General features: G+C 38.4%; 1 protein-coding gene across 6 annotated transcripts in view; it reads left to right on the top strand.

Moving 5' to 3' along the window:
• Positions 1-23,377, top strand: part of CPED1 (cadherin like and PC-esterase domain containing 1) — a 324,765-nt gene that overhangs the window by 258,032 nt on the left and 43,356 nt on the right. For 5 of the 6 annotated variants that reach the window (XM_018046984.1, XM_005679391.3, XM_018046985.1 and 2 more), the window contains one exon: positions 14,572-14,689. The exons of the other annotated variant lie outside the window; for it this stretch is intronic. In XM_018046984.1, coding sequence (XP_017902473.1) covers positions 14,572-14,689 — 118 coding nt within the window. The remainder of the gene's footprint in view (positions 1-14,571; positions 14,690-23,377) is intronic. 6 annotated transcript variants of the gene reach the window in all.

Below are 23,377 nucleotides of genomic sequence, written 5' to 3'. Positions count from 1 at the left end.
AGTGTACAGTCTGAATAATGACTTTTGTTATTGATACCCAGTACACTTGCTATAAATGAACAAAGAAATGAATTAGAATAGGATTATATCATGTACATAATATGTGACTTACTACAAAAGGAAAATTTGCAGCTAACTCAAGAACTTATTCTTTCCCAGGAATGATTTCTTAGTTATGCCAGGCAGATGTCTGTCATCACAGAATATTCCTTTTATTTATAATTTTTAGAAAGTAGTAAATGATTTTACTATTTTTAAAAAGACTAAGTTGTAAATTGTTTCCATATAGCTTTGTGGTTTTTCTTTTGATTTGGTCTTTGCTGCCACATACGAGATTTTCACTCACAACCTCATCATAGAAACAAGTGATCTCATACTATTTCTTAGTTCAGTATTTTTGACATAAACTAGTCATCAAAACAACAAAGTTTATGTATTGCATTTGCAAAATGTTTTGGTAATTACAGAAAAACCCGGATGAACTTTTTGACCAGCTCAAGAGATTCTCCTGATCATGGGTTCATTAAGACATAGTTGAAGAGATTTCATTCAAAAGTGACTGTCTCCTCAGAAAATTAAAGCTCTGAGATAGCTGAATTATCTGTAGTATTAACAGTGACAACTTGTTAAACACTTTTCAGAATCAGCTTTATTAAATGATAAAAAGTTATTTGTAGAACACTGCACTACTGATAGTGAAAATTAAAAAAAAATCTAAAGTTTTTGCCAAAAATTAGTTTAGTTGGTCTATGCCATTATTTTTTGACTTAATACCTACTTACTAGCCTCCCAGAAATCTGTATTTCATGGAACATATTTTGGGAAACATATAGCCTTCTCTGAATTATTATATCATTTTTATTTCAATAAAGATTTTAGAGTAGAATTAGCATTTTGAAACTTTATGAAACACCATGCATGCATGCGTGCTAAGTTGCTTCAGTCGTGTCTGAGTCTTTGTGACTCCGTGGACTGTAGCCCATGAGGCTCCTCTGTCCGTAGGATTCTCCAGGCAGCAATACTGGAGTGAGTTGCCATGCTCTCCTCCACGGACTCTTACAGACCCAGGGATTGAACCTGTGACTCTTCCATTTCCTGCATTGGCAGGTAGATTCTTTACCACTAGTTCCACCTGGGAAGCCCATGAAACACCATAGGAATGATTTTTAAAAAAGAAAAAAACAGTGGCCAATCTGTAGAACAGTTTATTCGCTTAGATATTATTTTTTCCCCAGTCATCAGCTTCAAGTGTTAAACCATTTAGTCTTATCCCAGCTCCCATGACAAAGAATACCTGGTATAAGGGAGGGGAAACCAGTGAGAGTTAAGCCTGCCAAGTGCTATGTCTGTTTTGGTTTTGACCTGTCAACGTCAGTCAATACAGCGAAGCCCAACACAGATGGCCTTTTAAAGCTAAAACACTGAGGAGCAACCAAGTATCAGATCTGGGCAGGGTAACAACTGCAGAGTTCTAGAACAAAGCCAGGCCTCTTACTTTAAAGCAACATTCCCTACAGCTTGATTCTGCAAGGCCAGGCAAGCATATCTGATTGGTGACAGCGGAATCCCATAACAGCTGTTGACTCATGCAAAGAAGTGACATACTGTAGAGATCAACTTAAAATGCCACGTGGTTGTGGATTATGGAGAAGCAGTGGCAGAAGGCAGGTCCACTGGGCAGAGGAAAGACCCAGTGGTTTCAGCTGAGTGGAGGGAGGCATCCTGGGGCAGACACACCACAGCAGCCTTTGGAGGCTAAAGCTGTGGAGACTTAGAGAGATGTGATCTATAGGGACTCACTCATCAGACTTGGCTTTGAATGAAAGAGGTATTTCATCCCACACAGGGAGTTGTGACAACCACTTACCAGTAATGATCAAATCATGGCAACAGGATTCAAGTTCAGGAAATAATGAGCTCATGTAAAACCCCTGGGGAATTTAAGACAAACTTAATGATAATCTTATAGCTTGAAATTTCTCCAGGATGCCTGCTTATAATGGGGTCATGGAGTCTTAAGTTCCTCCATTAAAATGGGCAACCCTTAATTTTGTATTGGATGCCAAGGAAGATAGCACATGTTCCGCAGGAAAATGCCCACTCCTTCCTGGGCAAGCTTGCTGATAACTGACACTATCAAAGCCTGAGCTGATATGGCAGGAGTAGGTTCTGAGATAAACTGCTTCAGAGTTTTGTAACTGACACCATATGTGTTTGCACAGCCCCCAAACACAAGTCCACTCCAGTATTCTTGCCTGGAGAATCCCATGGACAGAGGAGCCTGGCAGGCTACAGTCCACGGGGTCACAAAGAGTCGGACACGACTGAGCGACTTCACACACACACACAAACACAAGTAGGCAAAATCCATTCCCAATTTGCCCCAGATAGTGCTGTGCATTTTATGGCTGAGGGCTGAATCCCAAGCTAATAGTCACAGCAAGAGATTTATAAATTAGGGTGCAGTTAGTCTTCAGCTATAAAGGATGCCCACGTTTTTGTAAGCATTAGAATGGGAAATCAGCTGCTTTGAGCCACCATCACCCCTGCCTGGCTTCATTGTTTCCACTGCTTGGAAGCCCACCAGCTCCCATCTGCCTGGTGAACTCCAATAGAGTTCCAGTTATAATCTCTTTTGTAAAACAGCATCGATCTTGTTCCTTTGTGCCAAGCTTGTGTCCAGAACTATTTTCATTACCACCGTTAAGTGCTTTCTACAGCAATTGTGTGTTTACATATCTGTTTTCTCTGCTAGAACTCCATGAGGGCAGGGGCTGTGACTGGCCTGTGGAGATGCTGATCAAATGTCTGTTAAAGGAATCAATTGAAACAAACAAATGAATAAATGTCATAAACTATAAACGTCTTTGGAGAACTGAAAATACATGACAAATGAGTACTGATGGCTTTGAAAATCACATGAAAACTGTATTCCTTGATGATAGGCGGTAATAAATATTCATTGTCTACCATGGGAATCAATGTTATCTTTAGCTAACAATTAATTTTCTAATGTGCTAGTATTCAAAAATAAAAATTATTTGAGTAACAAACCATAAGCTGGAAAGGTATTTGGAGGCTTTTTATTTTTCCACCAGAGGGAATAGATTTGGCCTGAATCATACACACCCTTGCCTAGTCCCCACTTTTGACCAACTGTAAGCATTTAAAGTGCAGCTGGTTATGTTTAGAGATGCCATCTGTAGCCATGAAGAAAGAGTCTTTCCTGATGAAGAGTTAATTGGTCTAAATGTTTCATAAACATGATCTTCATGTCTTAGTACAGTGTGTTTTGTTTTATCTTGTTTTGTTTTTCAGTCTATGAAGCAGGGGCTTGAAGTCAGATAGACCTATGTGTTCCAACTCTAGCTACTCTGCTTGCTAAGGTGTTTGCTTTCAGAAAAGCTTCTACAAAACTCTACACATCTTTATTTCTTCATCTGTTGAATAAGGAAAATATGCACTTCAAGCCACTGTAAAGATTCAGTGCAGTGGTGTGTAGGATGTCCCTTCCCCCATGTTTGGCATAATCTGTTTTTTTTTTTAAATTTTTTGATTAAAAAATTTTTTTGGCTTCATGGCATGCAGTTCCTCAACAAGGAATCAAACCTGCACCCCTGCCCTGGGAGCATGGAGTCTTAACCACTGAACCACCAGGAAAGTCCCTAGGCTCTCTGTTTATTCAATATAAATGGCATTTCCTTTTATCCTCGCCAGCTCACCAGGAGATTTTTATCTCCTGAAGAGTTAGTCCATAAATAGGTATGAACTACCCACTCCAGTACTCTTGCCTGAAAAAGCCCATGGACAGAGTAGCCTGATGGGCTGCCTGCCGTCTACGGGGTCACACAGAGTCGGACACGACGAAAGCGACTTAGCAGCAGCAGCAGCACCTATTTAGGGTAGTAGGTATTTCTTTAGCCTGTACACTCTCCTCCCACAATTCCTATAAATTTTAAGAGCAAAATACTTGTGGATCAAACTCTATGGGATATCGATGAACATCAATAAGATGTGGCTACTTGCTCTTCTGTATGAAAGGAACTCCAACAAAACTTTGTAAAAGGCTTTGACTGATTAGAACATTCTTTTTGCCCTTTGAGAAAATTCTAAAATATGGTGATCACGTTACATGAATATTTTCACATTTAATGTTAATGTTAGAGTTACAGAAAGTTCTTAAATACCCTTACCCGGTTTTCTCTAATATTAACATTGTATATGACAATGGCACTTTATCAATTCTAAGAAGCTAATATTGGCACAGCACATTTACTCAACCAAATACTTTATATGAATTTCACTAGTTTTTCCAATGATTTTTTTTTCCGTTCCAATTTTTAATTGCTCTTAGCTGTCATTTTCCTTATCTTCTTTAATCTATGAAGTCTTTCCTTATCTTTCATGACTTTGATACTTTAGAATAATGCAGGTCAGTTATTTTGCAGAATGCCTCTCAATCTTGCATTGTATCATGTTTTTTGCTTACTAGATGAAGCTCAACATTTGTGGCAAGAATACTGCAGAAATGATGTGTTTCTCTTGATCACTTGGTGAGGGTAGTGCTCACTGGGTTTCTCCACTGTAAAGTTACATTTTTCCTGTGTAACTATGGAATATCTTAGGGGGATGATCTTTAGTCTGACTAACATGCGTTAAAATATAAGACTATGCAAAGAAAGGGTTTTCCTGTCAGAGCACAATTATTTTTATAGGGATCTCATTTTACATTGTTGCTGCTGCTGCTAAGTCACTTCAGTCGTGTCCAACTCTGTGTGATCAGGATATGTTTATACCAAAAAGTAATATTAAATTTTGACCTTATAATATCAGAGCAGTTTTGATGCTCAGTTTTGGGTGTATCAGCATTTCTTCTAAACAGAATTTAGCTACATATAGTGTGCTTTGAGCTTAACTGTAAATGTACAGGTTGCTGATTAGTGAGTCTTTAAAAATGCTATTTAGTACTCTAAAAATACTATTACAGTCTCAAATGAGGCGGAATTTATAAATTGAGACATGTAATGATAGAATTATTTTGTAACCTAACATATTTCATGTCATTTGGTTTAAGCTCCCCTAGGTTTTAAAGTCTCACAATTCTAAGGATCACTGTATGTGTACCTGCGTGTGCGTGTGTAGGTGTGTATCGGTGTAGGTGTCTTTGTATAGAAGTTACCACGATGAATGAAGTCAGGAAGTGCTCCCATGATGTTCAAAACTACTGTAACTATATGTTTTATTAAAATATTCAGCTCTATTTGTGCCATTTGTATTTCTTACCAGAGTTAGGAAAACTGCAACATATGGGATCTTAGTTCTCTGACCAGGGATTGAACCTGTGCCCCCTTCACTGGAAACATAGGATCTTAACCATTGGACCACCAGGGAAGTCCCAAAAGCTGCATTTTTAACAATCACAACCTTCTATACTTTATTAGTGGACTATTTATAAGTGGGGCAGTCCATGTTGCAAAACTTACCATAGCAGTTATGGTCGCTGTGACTGATCACTGTTACCTGAGAGGACCTGCTTGCTGTTTTATATGTGGCAAATGTTTGCTATGTTTGGTGTCATGTTCTTGATAATATACATCTTTTAAAATATCTCTGTAGCCTACTGCCTATTTTCACTCACAGTAGTATTTCTGCTTCAGTCTACAAATAATTAATTTCTCCTTTGGAATATGAAATAAGCTTTTCTTTCTGTCATTGTTATTATTGTTCTGTCATTTCCCAAACGGATCCAGTTTCTTCAACGTGCAAGAGAGTCCATGGTTATACATTCAGCTCCAATTCCACATGCTTTGTTCACAAATCAGAAAGAACTGAAGTTCTTCAAATATCCAGACATAAAATCATTCTTCTTTGTTTCATTTGCATTCGCATCTACCCTTCTGGACTCCATCTGGAACCCAAACCAAAAGTGTTGAAAGACCACAACAAAGGCTGCTTTCCTTGGAGCTCACCGGAAATGGGAAGCATTAGTCATTTCACAGGCCCCTGTCTCACTAGATTTTCCAGTCCAAATTCTACAAATCCTGGAGACTCAGATGTATTTCTAAATTGAGAATACAGGGTGCCTTTCAGAATGGACTCCAGCAAGCAGGATCACATTGGCCTCACCCTGTTTAATTTGGAGACCCAACAGAGCTTCCCTGGTGGCTCAGTGGTAAAGAACCCACCTGCCGTGCAGGAGATGTGATAGGAGCCATGGGTTCGATCCCTGGATTGGAAAGGTCCGCTGGAGGAGGAAGTGGCAACCCACTCCAGTATTCTTGCCTGTAAAAATCTCATTAAGAGAGAAGCCTGACAGGCTACAGTTCATGGGGTGGAGAAAGAGTTGGACACAACTTAGCGAATGAACAATTTAAGATTAAAAAAAGAGAAAATTGTATATTGCTAGTTGAGGGATTTGTAATGCATGAGAAATATAAAGAAGTGTTCCAAATATTGAGGTCATATTAGTAAATTTAATTGACTAGAGCTAATTCATCTGTTTATAATTTGCTTCAATTTCCTTTGTTCCTGAGTTCATAGGGGACTAAGAATTCTTAGGATAATATACCACCACTTTTCAGCTGATGATTATTTAAGGAAAGAAACACAAACAATGATGTTATCTTATATGATAGCTCATTACTACTTGGATTCTAATGTGTTATAAATAAGGCTATGAAGCCCAAAATACAAATAGCAACTCAAAACTTCATCCGGCTACCTAACACCAAGTTCTATTATTTTTAAAAAACAATTAAAATTGAAAACTTGAACTCTTACTAAAACAGGATAACATCTATGGCCATACCACCCTGAACGCACCCGATCTTGTCTAAAACAGGATAACATCAAGCATTGAAACACATCAACTTTTAAAGCAGTGTTGTTAGAGGCCCCTTCTGCACAAAATAGAATGACTTGACTGGCTACTTAGTTTCATTAAAATTTAAAATAAGGCAATTATATAGGTAAACCTTGTTCACTGCAAATATTTTATTAAAACAAACTAAAGTCAAAATGTCCCTTACTCCTCCATAAAAATGTTTAATTTTGTACTGTCCCTTAAAAGAGCAGCTGCTTAGTAAAATTTATAAGTTTTATAAAAGAGGACAGAGACTAGCAACTTCTCTGATAAGAATCTTTAAACAGAAGAAAATTAAAGAAGCTTCATTCATTGCCATGATCCTAAATTTTGTGTCACTTGAGTGAGCCTAGGATTAAAATCATGATTCCAAAATAATTTTACTGATCTCTATCTATTTGCTGTCTTGTTCTCCAAATGCCATGCACTTGGAGCTTGAATGGCTATAATCCTCACTCAGTTTTAGAAAGCTTCATGTTCCTCCTTCTACCTGGAACATGTACTCAATTCCCTTTTAGTTATATTTCCTCTGATAAACTATTAACTCTGTGGACGCAGGACAGTATTAAATGACTATGCAGATCCATAGTCCTTTACAGCCCTCAGCAGGAACCAAACCTACCAATGTCATGATTTGGACTTCCAGTTCCCAGAACTGTAAAACAAACTTCACTTGTTCAAAGCACCCAGTTTGTAGTACTATACAGGAGCCATAGGAAACTAAAATACCTTCAAAGGAGCTACCAATACTTTTCTGATGTCCTATTCTTTTACTTTGCCATTTTAAATGTTATTTTCTTTACTTAAATTTGTATTTTTTAAAAAATAAACTTGATTCATACCAATGGTAAAATCTTCAAAATAGTTCATTTTTGCTTCCCCATCTCTAGCCTACCATCCTTAATCTTCCAAGGGAGCCACTGTCCAGTGTTTCCAGCATGTCCTTCTGGAATCTGTGTATGCACAGTCAAGCAGATGCACGTTTCTAGCACTTTGTTTTACTAAATAAGATCAAGATGTATTTAATGTCCTGAAACTTGCTTTATTGCTCTTAATATCTGTCTCTCCATACCTTTACTCTGCCTTCTTCTCTTCAGAGAATTAGTGTTCCATCATATGGACGTATAACTTGTTTTGCCAGTTCCCTATTGATGGACAATTAAGGTGTACCAAGTTTTCTGTTATTACACAAAGTGCTCTAGTAAATTTCCTTGCACATGAATCTTTGTAAACTTTACCAAGTATATTTGTAGGATTAAATCTTAGCAGTATAATTATATTTGTGAGTTATTTCCAATTATCTTCTAAAAAGTAAATAAATCTCCTTTAATATGCATTTATATGAGTGCATTCTTTTCTTTATGAAAAACATTCAGTTTTAGGATCACTGTGGCATGTAAAAGACAATTTCAGATGGACTATGCTGTAATGATTTATCGCTAATGTATACCTCAGCTGATTATTCTATACATATTCATTCAGTGTCTGATACTATGAATCTCACAATAGCTACTATTTTATGGCTGGCTGACTACAACACAAGGAAAGCAGTTGTTAAATTTAGAGAAAATGTGAAGATAGAAAATAATTCATCCCCTTGGAACAAGATAGTGAAATTAGCTCATCAGGAACTTTGTGTCTTATGGGAAAAAGAACAGTCTTAATCTGAAAGAGGACTCTGCCTCTCCGGGAGAAGCAACTGTGCCAAGACTGTCAGGTTTGAGCGGTCACGACTAACTTACGAAAAATAGCATCATCCCAGGGAAAGAGAATGGGTCCCTCTGGGAAAAGCTGGGCATCACGAGGAATGGCTGTTTATTTTAAAATTTAAAATGTGGACATTTTTCATTATTTAGTAGAAGAAAGGGAGACCTGTTTGATCTTAAAAGAATGATTCAGTGGGGCCAGAAAGTAGGTAAGGTTTCACAATACCTACCCCGGATGGCTCAGTGGGTAAAGAATGCACCTCCCAATGCAGGAGACATAGGTTTGATCCCCGGGTTGGAAAAATTCTCTGGAGGAGGAAATGGCAACCCACTCCAGTATTCTTGTCTGGAAAATCCCATGGACAGAGGGGCCTGATGGGCTACAGTCCAAATGGTCACAAAAAGTCAGACATGACTGAGCGACTAAGCACACACACACCAGATCAAATAGTCCAATTTGATATTGCTCTACAAACAAAGCAAAATCACATTAGAAATGAAAACTACGAATCCCTTTGTGGGCAAATACTTCTGTAAAAACTAGTTGGACTTCCAGGAGAATTGGTAACAAGAACAGTGGCCGTGTATTCATGGGTAGGGCAGAGAGCAAAGCCAAGGGCACCTTAATATCTTTTGTTAGTCACTAAGGCATTTCATGAAAAGTTAAGCACATTTTAAAAATCATTTTATACACACACACACACACACACACACACACACACACACACACTATGCACATGTTTGAATGAGAAAATCTGTTAATTATCTTGTTACACTGTATTGAAAGCTCTGACAGTCCATTCAGGAATTTATGAAGTCTCCAGCAAAGGGATACACTCTAAAGGTGGAGCTTTCTGGGGTTAATTTTAAGCATCTCTGCTAAATTCTGCCATTTCCATATCTAGATTAAGGGGCTCCAAGCCAGAAGAGCTATTATTCATTTACTTGAATATGCCTGAACTTGATCAATCTTTCACTAATCACACCAGTGAAGAAAGAATGATGGATGCTAATGAGTTTTTCCCTTTCAAAAATTGTTTAATTTTTTATTAGTGAGGTTTATCACTTTTAAGATCTAAAGGGATAGTCAATGATTCATATGGCCTGAGAACAGGTTTTGTAAATACTTAGAGGAAGAGAGAAGTTTGGCTGCATGTTATATTTCCATGTTGCTTTGACCAGGGTTGTAAGCAGCAGGAGTGGTCACCCTGTCTGGCTCCCACTTACACTACATTTCTCTGTGCTCTGTATTATGTTTACTGTGTTATCATAGGCTTGTATGTGGAGTCCTGGGTATTCAGTAAGTGTCAACACTGAACATTTAAAAATATTATCATTCTCTATTGTCAGTCATTTGTTTCAGCAGCTTTGAAGTCAGGTCAGAACATCCTTCTATATTATTACAATATATTTGTTCTAAACTGCACCAAAGAGGACAATTAGAGCAAATAAGATGGAGATTTCAGTTCAGGATTAAGAAGAAACTTATGATGATGAGCTGGATTATGCTTGAGGTCAGGGACCTGCTTTCACAGCAAGGCGCTTTGCAGGTTCTAGGTATTAAATCAATCTTTCCATTGGAAAGCTGTATCCAGAATTGTTCAGAACCACATCATGGATTATCATTCTTCCTCTGATGAGGAGTTTAGGGTAGATAACCTCGGAGGTGCATCTTAAGAAAAAAATGACACATAGGTTATCAGCATATCAGTTTTTTCAATAATGTTTTTCTTTTGTGCCTAAGATGTCAGATAAATCCTTTAGTCACCTTATGACCTTTGACATGCAATTCCTTCTGCTTGAAAGTCTCATCCCCTCTGAAGGATTTTCATATCCTTCAGTTCAGATATAGTCTCTCGAAAAGGCTGCTTGTGACTAATGTATCTGAAATAGCCCACATCCACTCATCGAAAATTGAGTTTGGTTCCTCACAGGACAAGCCATCCGTGCACCTAACAATCTGATTGATTGATAGACCAATGACATGTCCAACTTTGACAGAGGAGACCATCTGGGACTTTGGCACCTGTGATCTAGGCTCTTTTTAATGCCCTCCCAATGAGGACTAGGACACTATCATACACCTGCCCACCCGAGAGACCCCAAACAAGCAATCATCGTTAGGCAAACTTTTATCTAAATCCAGACTTTTCAACATTATTTGCATTATTAGTAGATTGAACACAACATCTCAGCATGAAATACCTGAGTTTAGGTGACTGCGTGGCATGTTCTCAGTATGCTTCATTTGGAATATATTATTCTGGAATGAAACAAGGTCTTCAGTTGTTTTCTTAATTATATGCCTGGGAAATCTTCCCATCTTAGTCCATTAGATCTGTCTTTATATATATTCTTTATGCATTGCGTGAGGGTTTCCCTGGAGTAGACTCTAAGAACTCTAACTTCGGGGCTATGGAATCTGTGAATTTTTGAGCTTAGTGTAAATTACCTTCTGAAGAAGCTGAACTAATTTGTGTTGCTTATCAGCAGTGTATAATAGTAATTATTTCTCCATGCCCTCCCTAATATTTGATATACATAGTATTTAAAAATCTGATAGATATATAATGCCTTAAATAAAGGTCTCAGTTCAGTTTAGTCACTCAGTTGTGTCCAACTCTCTGCAACCCCATGAATCGCAGCATGCCAGGCCTCCCTGCCCATCACCAACTACCGGATTTCACTCAGACCCACATCCATCAAGTCAGTGATGCCATCCAGCCATCTCATCCTCTGTCGTCCCCTTCTCCTCCTGCCCCAATCCCTCCCAGCATCAAAATCTTTTCCAATGAGTCAACTCTTCGCATCAGGTGGCCAAAGTACTGGAGTTTCAGCTTTAGCATCATTCCTTCCAAAGAAATCCCAGGGCTGATCTCCTTCAGAATGGACTGGTTGGATCTCCTTGCAGTCCAAGGGACTCTCAAGAGTCTTCTCCAACACTACAGTTCAAAAGCATCAATTCTTCGGCGCTCAGCCTTCTTCGCAGTCCAACTCTCACATCCATACATGACTACTGGAAAAACCATAGCCTTGACTAGACGGACCTTAGTCGGCAAAGTAATGTCTCTGCTTTTGAATATGCTATCTAGGTTGGTCATAACTTTTCTTCCAAGGAGTAAGCATCTTTTCATTTCATGGCTGCAGTCACCATCTACAGTGATTTTGGAGCCCCAAAAAATAAAGTCTGACACTGTTTCCACTGTTTCCCCATCTTTTCCCATGAAGTGATGGGACTGGATGCCATGATCTTCGTTTTCTGAATGTTGAGCTTTAAGCCAACTTTTTCACTCTCCACTTTCACTTTCATCAGGAGGCTTTTGAGTTCCTCTTCACTTTCTGCCATGAGGGTGGTGTCATCTGCATATCTGAGGTTATTGATATTTCTCCCGGCAATCTTGATTCCAGCTTGTGTCTCTTCCAGTCCAGCGTTTCTCATGATGTACTCTGCATATAAGTTAAATAAGCAGGGTGACAATATACAGCCTTGGCGTACTCCTTTTCCTATTTGGAACCAGTCTGTTGTTCCATGTCCAGTTCTAACTGTTGCTTCCTGACCTGCATACAGATTTCTCAAGAGGCAGGTTAGGTGGTCTGGTATTCCCATGGATGATCTCTGTTCGTCTCCAGAACAAGCCAGGCAAACCATTCAATATCACGGTAATCCAAGTCTATGCCCCAACCAGTAATGCTGAAGAAGCTGAAGTTGAATGGTTCTATGAAGATCTACAAGACCTTTTAGAACTAACACCCCAAAAAGATGTCCTTTTCATTATAGGGGACTGGAATGCAAAAGTAGGAAGTCAAGAAACACCTGGAGTAACAGGCAAATTTGGCCTTGGAATGCGGAATGAAGCAGGGCAAAGACTAATAAAGTTTTGCCAAGAAAATGCACTGGTCATAGCAAACACCCTCTTCCAACAACACAAGAGAAGACTCTACACATGGACATCACCAGATGGTCAACATCGAAATCAGATTGATTATATTCTTTGCAGCCAAAGATGGAGAAGCTCTATACAGTCAACAAAAACAAGACCAGGAGGTGACTGTGGCTCAGATCATGAACTCCTTATTACCAAATTCATACTCAAATTGAAGAAAGTAGGGAAAACCGCTAGACCATTCAGGTATGACCTAAATAAAGGTCTAGTCTCAACTAAAAACAAATTAATAGATAGATGAATAGATAGGTATCACACATACATGAACATATATCATTCATAGAAGTTTATTCAAACTAAATCTTCTCACATCATTATAAACTATGCTATTTTAATTGCTTTATTATAATATAATGAACATTTTAACACAAATCATATTTCTAATTTTAAACAGTTTCCTAAACTTCAACTTCAGTCATGAATTAAAAAATGAAAATATGTGTACTGAATCAAGATTTTAAAAAGTCCTCACACTACCCCCATTCCTTTTGTTCCCTGATGCCCTGGATCTTTTGTGTGAGATCCAGGAATCTGAGTTGGTAGTTAAGATGTTTAAGTGTGAGAGAAGGTGACTAGAAATTGCTTGTTAGAGGCAGAAATACAGAGCAAAGAAGAGGTCAAACTAATTATTTCTCTCCATTATTGAGAATGCATGATATGAAAGGGGGGACAATTAACTCTAACCTTTTACACATTCAGCAAATATTTATTGTTGTCCACAGTACACCAGGGATGGGATTTATGTGTGAGGGAAATAATTATCCGTTCTCATGGAGTATTCAGTCTAGTGGAAAAGGCACAAATAACAAGTGCAATTACCAAATGGTGAAGACGATGAAGGAAACAAAGGATGCTGATCTGGACAGAAGCTGATGCATCATTGTGCTGCCATTTCAAGAGACCTCAAACACAAAAAGATGCTCTCCATGCAAAATTAGGAAGAAAGCATTCTTGCTACTGCTAAGTCGCTTCAGTCGTGTCCAACTCTGTGAGACCCCATAGATAGCAGCCACCAGGCTCCCCTGTCCCTGGGATTCTCCAGGCAAGAACCCTGGAGTGGGTTGCCATTTCCTTCTCCAATGCAGGAAAGTGAAAAGTGAAAGTGAAGTCGCTCAGTCGTGTCCAACTCTTTGCGACCCCATGGACTGCAGCCCACCATGCTCCTCCGTCCATGGGATTTTCCAGGCAAGAGTACTGGAGTGGGGTGCCATTGCCTTCCCCGAGAAAGCATTCCTAACAGATATCATTGCATTTTTAACCTGACCTTAATCGTGGTAGACTGAGAGAACCCAGTGAAAAGGGTGGCAGTGGAACCAGATGAGGTCGGTTAGAAGGACATAGGACAGGTACAAGTGCCTACAGCTTTGTAGGATAAGCTAAGAGAAAACAAGAGAAGGATGATATACTGGAGAAGAGGAAAGATTTCAAAGCCAATGAATTGCCTCTCTGCCAGTGCATATGGCAGACTACAGAAGGCATTGCTTGGTGCAGAGCATGCCTCTTCTCTAATGAGTTTCATTGCAGTGAGCTGTTACCTACCTACTGTTATAAATATGTAAAATGTTTTAGATAAAATATACATATTCAATTCCATTTCTAGTAAATCATAGATCTTAAATAAATGTGTGTTGAAATGAAATGCATCTGTTAAATTAACATTCTCCCCAAATATTTCCTATTTGTTATCTCACAGCATCACATTTTCCCCCCTTGATGTATTGCCCTCTGTTATACTATGTTATATTTTTTAATGAGTCAACAACACAAAGGTATATTTTTTTAAAATAACTAACACCTATTTCTTTAAAAATTGGCAGAGCAATAACATGACTATCAATGCCAAAATAAAGATTATCATTAGAATTTATATGAATCCCCTAATAGAAGCAGCTATTAATAGCAAAAACAACAATCGAATAAATATCAAGAGAAGGGTAAACATGGATTGCTCCCTTTTATCCATAAAGGTTATTTGGCAGAGAAATTCTTATTTTTGAGATTTTATTACTACAGGTCAGGTTAATTACTATGACAGCTAACTTTTATCATTTTAATGCAGGATTGTGGTTTGCTGATTCAGCCAGAGGAAACCTGTGGGTTACAGCCTATTTCCTCTGACTACATTGAAGCCATTTCACAGCCCGAACTAAAGACTTGTCCATCTGGGGATACAAAAGGTGACTATTACACTGATATCATTTCTTTTTAAAAAAAAAAATCCCTTGATATACATAAGTAGTAGATGGTTGCTTAAGCTATTCTTCTACAAAAAAAAAAAAAATCAAGGTGATATGGTGCTTTTTAATTAGTATGAACTGCCACACATATAATTAATGAAAATGCATTGTTTGAGTATGTGAAATATTTGATTAATCAAATGCTTTTCTTTTCACCTTCTGCTTTCTGCTTAGTTTAATGCATATTCATCATAGATCTCAGTCAAAAAGTCATAGCACAGAGTCACAGCCTTCCCTTGAGCCTCTGACTTGTTTTACTTACTGTCTATTTTCATAGCATCCAGTGTTTTTCTTCCTTTGCAGCTTCCACAATTATTTAAACGAGTGTTGTTCATTGTTGTTCAGTTGCTAACTCGTGTCTGACTCTTTGCAACCCTATTAAATGGTTAAGTATGTAATTGACTTTGATGTCAGTGTTCCCAGGCTGTAAGCTGGATGAGGACAAGGGGTCTCAGTTATTCAGACTCTACCAATTCACTTAAAATTATAATTTCTACAGAGTAGGTACAAAATAAGTTGACCTTGTGAACCCAAAGAACTGCAAAGGATAGAAGTTCAGTTTTATATCATTTCTTCAAGTTAAAAAAAAAAATCTCTGGGAGTGGTCACTAATGTCTCCCATATATTAAACATGAATAGAGGCAGGGAAATTGGGATGTCAAATTCAAATTACATGTCCTTGCTATTGTAAACAGTGCTACAGTGAACACTGGGATACAGGAAAACACCCTAAATGTCCATCAACAGAGGAATGGATAAAGAAGATAATATATATAATATATATATATAATGGAATATTACTCAGCTATAAAAAGAAACAAAATTGTGTCATTTGTAGTGATGTGGATGGACCTATAGTCTGTCATATAGAGTGAAGTAAAGAGAAAGAGAAAAACAAATATCATATATGTATGGAATATAGAAAGATGGTCCATACAAACCTATTTGCAGGGCAAGAATAGAGATGCAGATGTAGAGAATGGATATGTAGACACAGAGGGGAAGGGGAGGGTGAGACGAATTGGAAGATAGCACAGGCATATATACACTGCTGCTGCTGCTGCTAAGTCGCTTCAGTCGTGTCCGACTCTGTGCGACCCCATAGACGGCAGCCTACCAGGCTCCACCATCCCTTGGATTCTCCAGGCAAGAACACTGGAGTGGGTTGCCATTTCCTTCTCCAGTGCATGAAAGTGAAAAGTGAAAGTGAAGTCGCTCAGTCGTGTCCAACTCTTTGCGACCCCATGGACTGCAGGCTGCCAGGCTCCTCCATCCATGGGATTTTCCAGGCGAGAGTACTGGAGTGGGGTGCCATTGCACTACCGTGTGTAAAATAGATAGCTAGCAGGAAGTTGCTATATAACACAGGGAGCTCAGCTTGGAGCTCTGTGATGACCTAGAGGGGTGGGATGAATGGGGTGAGAGGGATGTCCAAGAGGGAGGTGATGTATGTATACAAATAGCTGATTCACTTCATTCTACACCAGAAATTAACATGACATTGTAAAACAATTATCCTCCAACAGAAAAAGTAAATAAATAGAAAGATCCACTTCTAAACAATTCAAATTGCATTATTCAGTCCTGCCTAAACCGAGGGCAGATCTGGAATGAGACACTTTGGAGGCACTGTCCACTTCCCCTGTTTCTTTCCTTCCTCAGCATTCTTCTTTGAGTGGAGACCAGTGGAGACCAGGGAGGTTAATCCAAAGGTGGGACTAAAAATACCTCCAAGGCAGTAAGAGGAGCAAAGAGCATCTCCTCTGTGCTTCCTGGTTACCGCTCTGGCCTCCTGACCCCAGGTCTCCCTTCATCTAAAAAGTCTGAGAAAACACTCAGGAGCTTTTCTACCCTTGCCATGAACTTCACACTACAGCTTGAATGGGAAATGAGTTTCACAAATGGGTGGGACAAATTGCAATTTGGCATGCATGGCTAACAAACGTGGGCATTTCTCAGTTCTGGAACATGTGTCCCAAATAATAAATTACAGACAGTGCATAGAGAGGGATTTACCCATTACGGTGTGTCAGGTGGTATGATTTATGATTCTCAGCTAAATGAGATATATACTCTTGTATACAAAGGAGACATCCATATGTCTAGGTATTTTTTTTTAATCAGATGACAATTTATGAGAACCATAAAACAACTTAATTCGATTCCTCCTACTGAACCAAGTCAAAAGTTCTTCAATAAAAAGTTGAAGGTACATTACTGAGATTCCTCAAGAAGTGGCAATTTCTTCTGTCTGTTAAACTTATACTAACTTTTGCCAAGCCCTGTTCTGAAGCTGTTGCTATACCTAATCCTTACAACAGAGGCTGCCATAAAACAGGAGCCTTCTGGGAACTTGAGTAGTTAGGCTTCTTTGAAACAAAACAAATATTGACTCCTCAATCAAACCCATATTCCTCAATCTGACAATAATCTGACCTATCCTATCTCTCCTAACTCCTCCGAGACTCTGGACCTCATTTCATACTGATAATCGGCTGCAGGACTCCAGCTCTTGTTCATGCTGATCCCTGCTCCTAAAAGTCATCTTCCCATCTTGATCCAAGTTCTCCTGATGCCATATCCTCTTCTCCAGGAAGTCTTTCTTTACCGCCTCACCCCCAGATTTGCTTCTCTTTTATGTCGCTCAGATGGTAAAGAATCTCTGCAGTAAGGGAGACCTGGGCTTGATTCCTGGTTCAGGAAGATCCCCTGGAGATGGAAACAGCTACCCACTCCAGTATTCTTGCCTGGAGAATTCCATGGGCAGAGGAGACTGGTGGGCTACAGTCCATGGGGTTGCAAAGAGTCGGACAGGAGTAACGAACACTTTCACATGCACCCGGAATATCCTATGCACGTGTCTTCAGATAGCACTTACCTCGTAATGTTTCAGGCGTCTGAGTCACATGTTCCTCTCTCTATCAATAGTCTTCAAAGCGGAATAATATAGCCAAGCAAGGGGAGAGAGAGGTACAGAACAGCACAGGGAAGAAGCCAGTAAAGATGAAAATATGTGTACCTTTATTTTTATATAATCATGCTTATTTTATTTTTTATGATGGAAATAATATATACATATGAGTATATGTACATGTAGCACAAGGCAGGTGCATTAACATGTCAAAGGCGCATCAGCCATAAGTTTGTCCTGAAGGCCGCATGAGATTTCAAGTGTGTCCAGAGCAAAGACTGTACCTTATTCGTCTTTCAGTGTCTAATATATGATTAAAAAATTGTTGCTGAACTAAAACCAAGATTCAAGGCCTCCTTTCTTTCACAGAAGACTGTGAAATCAACCAACGGTAACCCCCTACCCTTGAGGTGCTAGAGACCTAAAGATTCAAGGTAAATGAGTGAGTTCAGAGATAAGTGTGCAAGGATGGATTTTTTTTTTTCTTTTTCTCTCTTTTATTCCTGGAGATGATTTAATGGTAGGACTCCCCTTTGCTGAAAGAAGTTGTCACACCAGATAACACTGAAGGATGCTTATTTTAGGTGCTTTAGATTTAGCTTATAAGTTCATAGAATGGTCCCCAAACCTTATTTTCACAGCACATTACAGTTTTCTGCCAGAAATGGATCCGTTGTTTTCTCCTTGAAAAATGTTCTTTGAATAACACCAGCTAATATAATTTGAGTGATTTTTTTTATTAAGTTGAATTTTGAAAATAATTTAACTAAAAATACAACCTAAGAATAAAATATTTTGCCCAAGAAAGAAAAAAATAATTCTTTTAATTTGCAGACAGAAGTTTATATGATCACTGAATGAGAATTACCCTTAAAGAAAATGGTTTAGATTATATTTTATAATATATTAAAAAAAACTTTTATCATATATTTTTAGAAGGAAATATAGTAACTTATACTTTAATAATTCTAATAATACTGAAAATATAGATTTTTTTCTTCTCAATTAAAAACTGCCTTGTTTTATAGCATTATAGAGTCAGAAATTAGTGCTATTGTTTATATGATTTTACATCTCACTAAATCACAAAGTTTAACTTCTTTTCTCTATTATATCACCCAATTCAATTCACATAAATGGCTGAAATCTAACTTGCATTAAATATAAAGCTATAATGATAAATTAAATAACTTCTCCCCAAAGGTAGTTTCATTCTTCAGAATGTTATTCCCTATGACATATGTCATATTTTATTTCAGAAATCACAGCTTTGATTCAGTCATTGTTTAAAAATATAACATAGAATGTATGTCCTCCTTTCTGACAATTTTTGGTGAGCTGGAATCATTTAAAATGTCAAGAAATCCCAGTCCTGCAGATGTTATACAGATGTCTATTTCAAGTAGTATAACTAACTCACAATAAAAAAACATTGTTAAGCAATACAAAAATGCAAAGAGTTATGACTATAAATATATGGTAGTATAAACCACTGGGGCTAAATTTTCAGGGACCCAATCAGGTATCTTTTTTATGTGCATGTGATTTTATGCTCACAAACTAATGGTACCCATATTAGCATCTTTGTGCATGCAATTGGTCACGTTTCTTCAGCCTTAGCAGCAAATGGCCACAGATCTCAGTTTGTGAAAAATTAGCTGTCAACAAATTTACGGGGGGAGACAGTGTTTGGGCAAAGAGGATACACATGTTGTTAGAAACTCAAGGTTCTGAGGAAAACTGAGCCTTTCAAAGTATTATTAAATAATATATCATTGGCAGAAACTCATGTGTGTCCCCTGTGTGCCACCATCTTATGAAAAAAATAATAATCTATTTAAAACAGTCTCTGAATACATGAACCCACTGAGAAAATTCAGCTTTTAAAAACAAAAATACATGTATTATGACAACCTGTTTGTGGCTTTTCTGTCAGTGCTACCAGAGAGATTGCTGGGCCATATTGTCCTTTCAGCTGATGGCTTTGTGCTGCTCTAACCTGACATGATGAATGGATCAGCACTTTGGAGACTCTGAGACTTCAATTCTGGTCCAGCCCTGTCATTGACATGATCCTACTTCCATTATTTAGCATCCTGGGTCTCAGTTATCCTCTCTTTAAAAGCAAAGAATGGAAAAGAGGTGATCCCAGGCCCCTTCCAACTGCATCCACAACCCACAAAATCTCTATGGAAAAAAAAAAAAAGGCTTTTTCAGAAGGAGATTTTCTTGAGGAATTCTTCGACGAAGGATAAACTGAAGGCCATGTCTAAATCAGATTGTATTAGGAGCCAAACAAATATGTGAAGGAAGTGGATTATTGATTACAAACTCTGTATGTAGGGCGAAATCAGAATTAGAATATTCTGAATGAAACCCACAGAAGAATTATAAAAGAGAATTTGATGGAGAAACAAACACTTTTGAGAACAGTTTTCATTTTGCCACTCACAACCCAACACCACTCCCAAATGTTCGGTGTTGTAGCTTTTAGTATTAATACTATTCTCTACATCTCCAAACTTTGGAAACACCTTTCACTAAGCAGACCTTCTTTTTCTCCCCAGTATATACAATCTGTCATGGACAACAGTCACTTGCTCAGTCTCACTACAGTCAGGTCTGTCTCTTCACTTAAAATCACCCATTATACCTCTCTGAATCTTATCTATTCACAAATACCTCCTCACATCTTATCTGCTCCCATGGAACCTGCCAGACAACTCTGACTCCCGTGCTGTCTTTATTCTGAATTGCCATGGGTTGCTGAGGGTGGAGTGGGGTGAAGGCAGGAAATATATTCATCAACATCTAGTATAAAGGCGCTGTGGCAGATGCTACACATATTTTTCGTATAGAGAAGTAAGTGTAATCATGAAAAGATTAAGTAATTTTTCTAAGATAAACAATGGTCCTCAACCTTGACTACATATTGGGATCACCTGAAAAGATTTTAAAAATACATTGATGCCTGAGTTCCACATCCAGTGGTTCTGATGTAATCCGTCTAGGGCACAGCCTGGGCATGAGGATTTTTTAAACTTTTCCAGCTGACTTTTTAAAAACTTTTTGTTTATTTATTTTTGGCTATGTTGGGTCTTCTTTGCTGCGTGGGCTCTTCGCTCGTTGCGGTCAGCGGGGACTTCTCTCTACCTTTTGATATGTTGGCCTCCCATTGTGGTGGCTTCTCTTGGTGCAGAGCAGGGGCTCTAGGGCTGCCAGGCTTCTAGTGGTTGCAGCTTGTGGGCTCTAAGCACAGGCTCAGTAGTTGTGGCACACGGGCTTAGTTGTGCCATGTCAAGTGGGATCTTCCCAGACCAGGGATTGAACCTATGTTGCCTGAATTGGCAGGCTGATTCTTTACCACTGAGCCACCAGGGAAGTCCCTCAGATGACTTTATGTACTGCACTGAGGTCAACAGAGCTCCATGGAGGCAGAGCTCAGGTGTGTCTGTCTCCAAAGCCCAAGATCTTTGAGTTCCACTCATTTTACTCAATTATGAATTACCTATTCTTAAGCTTTTGACATATATAAATAGCAATTTTATACATGTAATTTAACCCTTCACCTGATTATGATTTTTGAAGTTTCACATTATAGTTAAGAGCATAGACTCTGGGACAGTCTTCAGCTCCAATCCTGTATATTTTAAATTAATATACAGCCACCTCCTAGCTGAAAGATCCTGGACAAGTTACTTAACCTTTCTGAGCCCCAGTTAATACTGCAATGGGGATAATAATAGGGTGGTTCTGAGATTAAATAAATTAACGTATATAAGTGCTCAGGATATCCAACATCTGAGAGGCGCTATAAAAATGTTGACTATTTCTTTTTTAGTAATATTTAATAACTATTTCTTTTTAGATAACTATTTCATTATCTTATTTTACCAACGAGAATGCCTAATACCTAAGAGAGTAGATACATCAATAATGTATTGAATTAAAATCCTCCTAGATAGAAAGTAATATGTATATAGAGAAATGGAAGGTCATTCACCAGACCTGAAATTTTGGAGATATTACTTAATGGGTGGACTTTGAATAAGGCAGTTTTCTGGAATTCTCATTAAGTTTAAAAATCAAAGCAAAGAAAAAAATTTATGATGAGAGGAATAAATAAGTCCACATTGCTTTTGGACTGTCCTGTATTTCAACTTCCTGCTCCTGTTGACACAATTTGCCCCAGAGCAGTTCTGCTGTATGTTTTCTCTTCCTTGAAAGGCATGCTGTTCTCATCTCCTTTCCCTTCTATTTTCGTCTGTCTCTCCCAGTTTTTCTCTCTTAATAGACACATACTTTTTCCCTTTCTGGGCTCTACCAGTAAGAGCCCTAAACTAGATCTGTTTCTGTATTTTATTATTTGTAACTATTTCCACCCACACAAAAACTCACATACACAATTCTGACATTCCTGAGTCATGAAATGTAAAGTGTATTTTACCATCCCCTGAAAGTAGAAATTCTTCACTCTAAAATTAATGTCACAGGCTTCCCTGGTGGCTCAACAGTAAAGAATCCGCCTGCAGTGCTGGAGATGTGGGTTCAGTCCCTGGATCAGGAAAATTCCCTAGAGGAGGGCATGGCAACTCATTCCAGTATTCTTGCTGAGAAAATCCCATGGACAGAGGAGCCTGGCGGGCTACGGTCCATAGGGTTGCAAAGAGTTGGACGCAACTGAAGTGACTAGTATGCACGCAAAATTAACGTCACACCAGATACTTTTGTTAGCAGAACCACAAATCAAAGCCAGAAGGGATAAACGTGTTTAAAACTTTCATTTGTAACTCAAAAAGTAGCCGGGAACATTTAGCTCCTCCATATTTTGAAGAGAAACGTGAAGCAGTAACATCAGTGAAATCTTTGGGGTACAGTGGATATTTGCTGGAGATGTCAAGGTATTCTCCACAGGAAATACAAATAACTGCTCTATATTTAACATGCTGATTCAGTCTCCATTTCTGAAAAGGTGAATGGGAGAAAACAAAAATTGAAATCCAGGTGCTTCCTTGGTGGCTCAGTGGCTCCTGCAATGCAGGAGACACAGGTTCGATCCCTGGTCTGGGAAGATCCTACACGCTGCGAGGCAATTAAGCCCGAGCGCCGCAACTACTGAGTCTGTGCGCTAGAGCCCAAGGGCTGAAACCTGTTCGTCCTAGAGCCCTCACTCCACAACAAGAGAAGCTACCGCAATGAGAAACCCAGGCACCATGACTAGAGAAAAGCCAGCAAAACAAGGAAGCCCCAAAACGGCAAAAAATAAAGAAGATTATTTTAAAAAATCCAAATTATGTCTTGATATTTTTCTAATAAATTATCAATGTGTCCACTCACCCTAAAAGTTTCAACATTTGAATACATTTTACTTTATCCATGAAATAAGAAAGATCTTACATGCAGCTTTTTAAGGGTATTCATTTATCTTATAAACGTTGACTTACTCTGTGCCTGAAATTAGCTAGTAACAAAGGTGAGTAGAATACGTAATTGTTCTGGGTCCTTTAACTATATAATCCCATTAAATCCTCACACCAATCATGTGAGAAGAATAGTACACTCCTCTTCTAACAGATGAAAAAATTAAGGCAACAGAGCTAGAAAGAAGTGATTCACAGCCAAAAGGCCATATATCAAAGTAAGACTCTTCTTCAAAACAGTAAATTATCAGAATATTAAAATAACTGTCTTATTATACATTGAAGCTCTTGACAGCA

Source organism: Capra hircus, chromosome 4 (assembly GCF_001704415.2).
Source record: "Capra hircus breed San Clemente chromosome 4, ASM170441v1, whole genome shotgun sequence".
NCBI classification, from domain to species: Eukaryota; Metazoa; Chordata; class Mammalia; order Artiodactyla; family Bovidae; genus Capra; species Capra hircus.
This window is presented reverse-complemented; position numbering and strand designations above follow the sequence as displayed.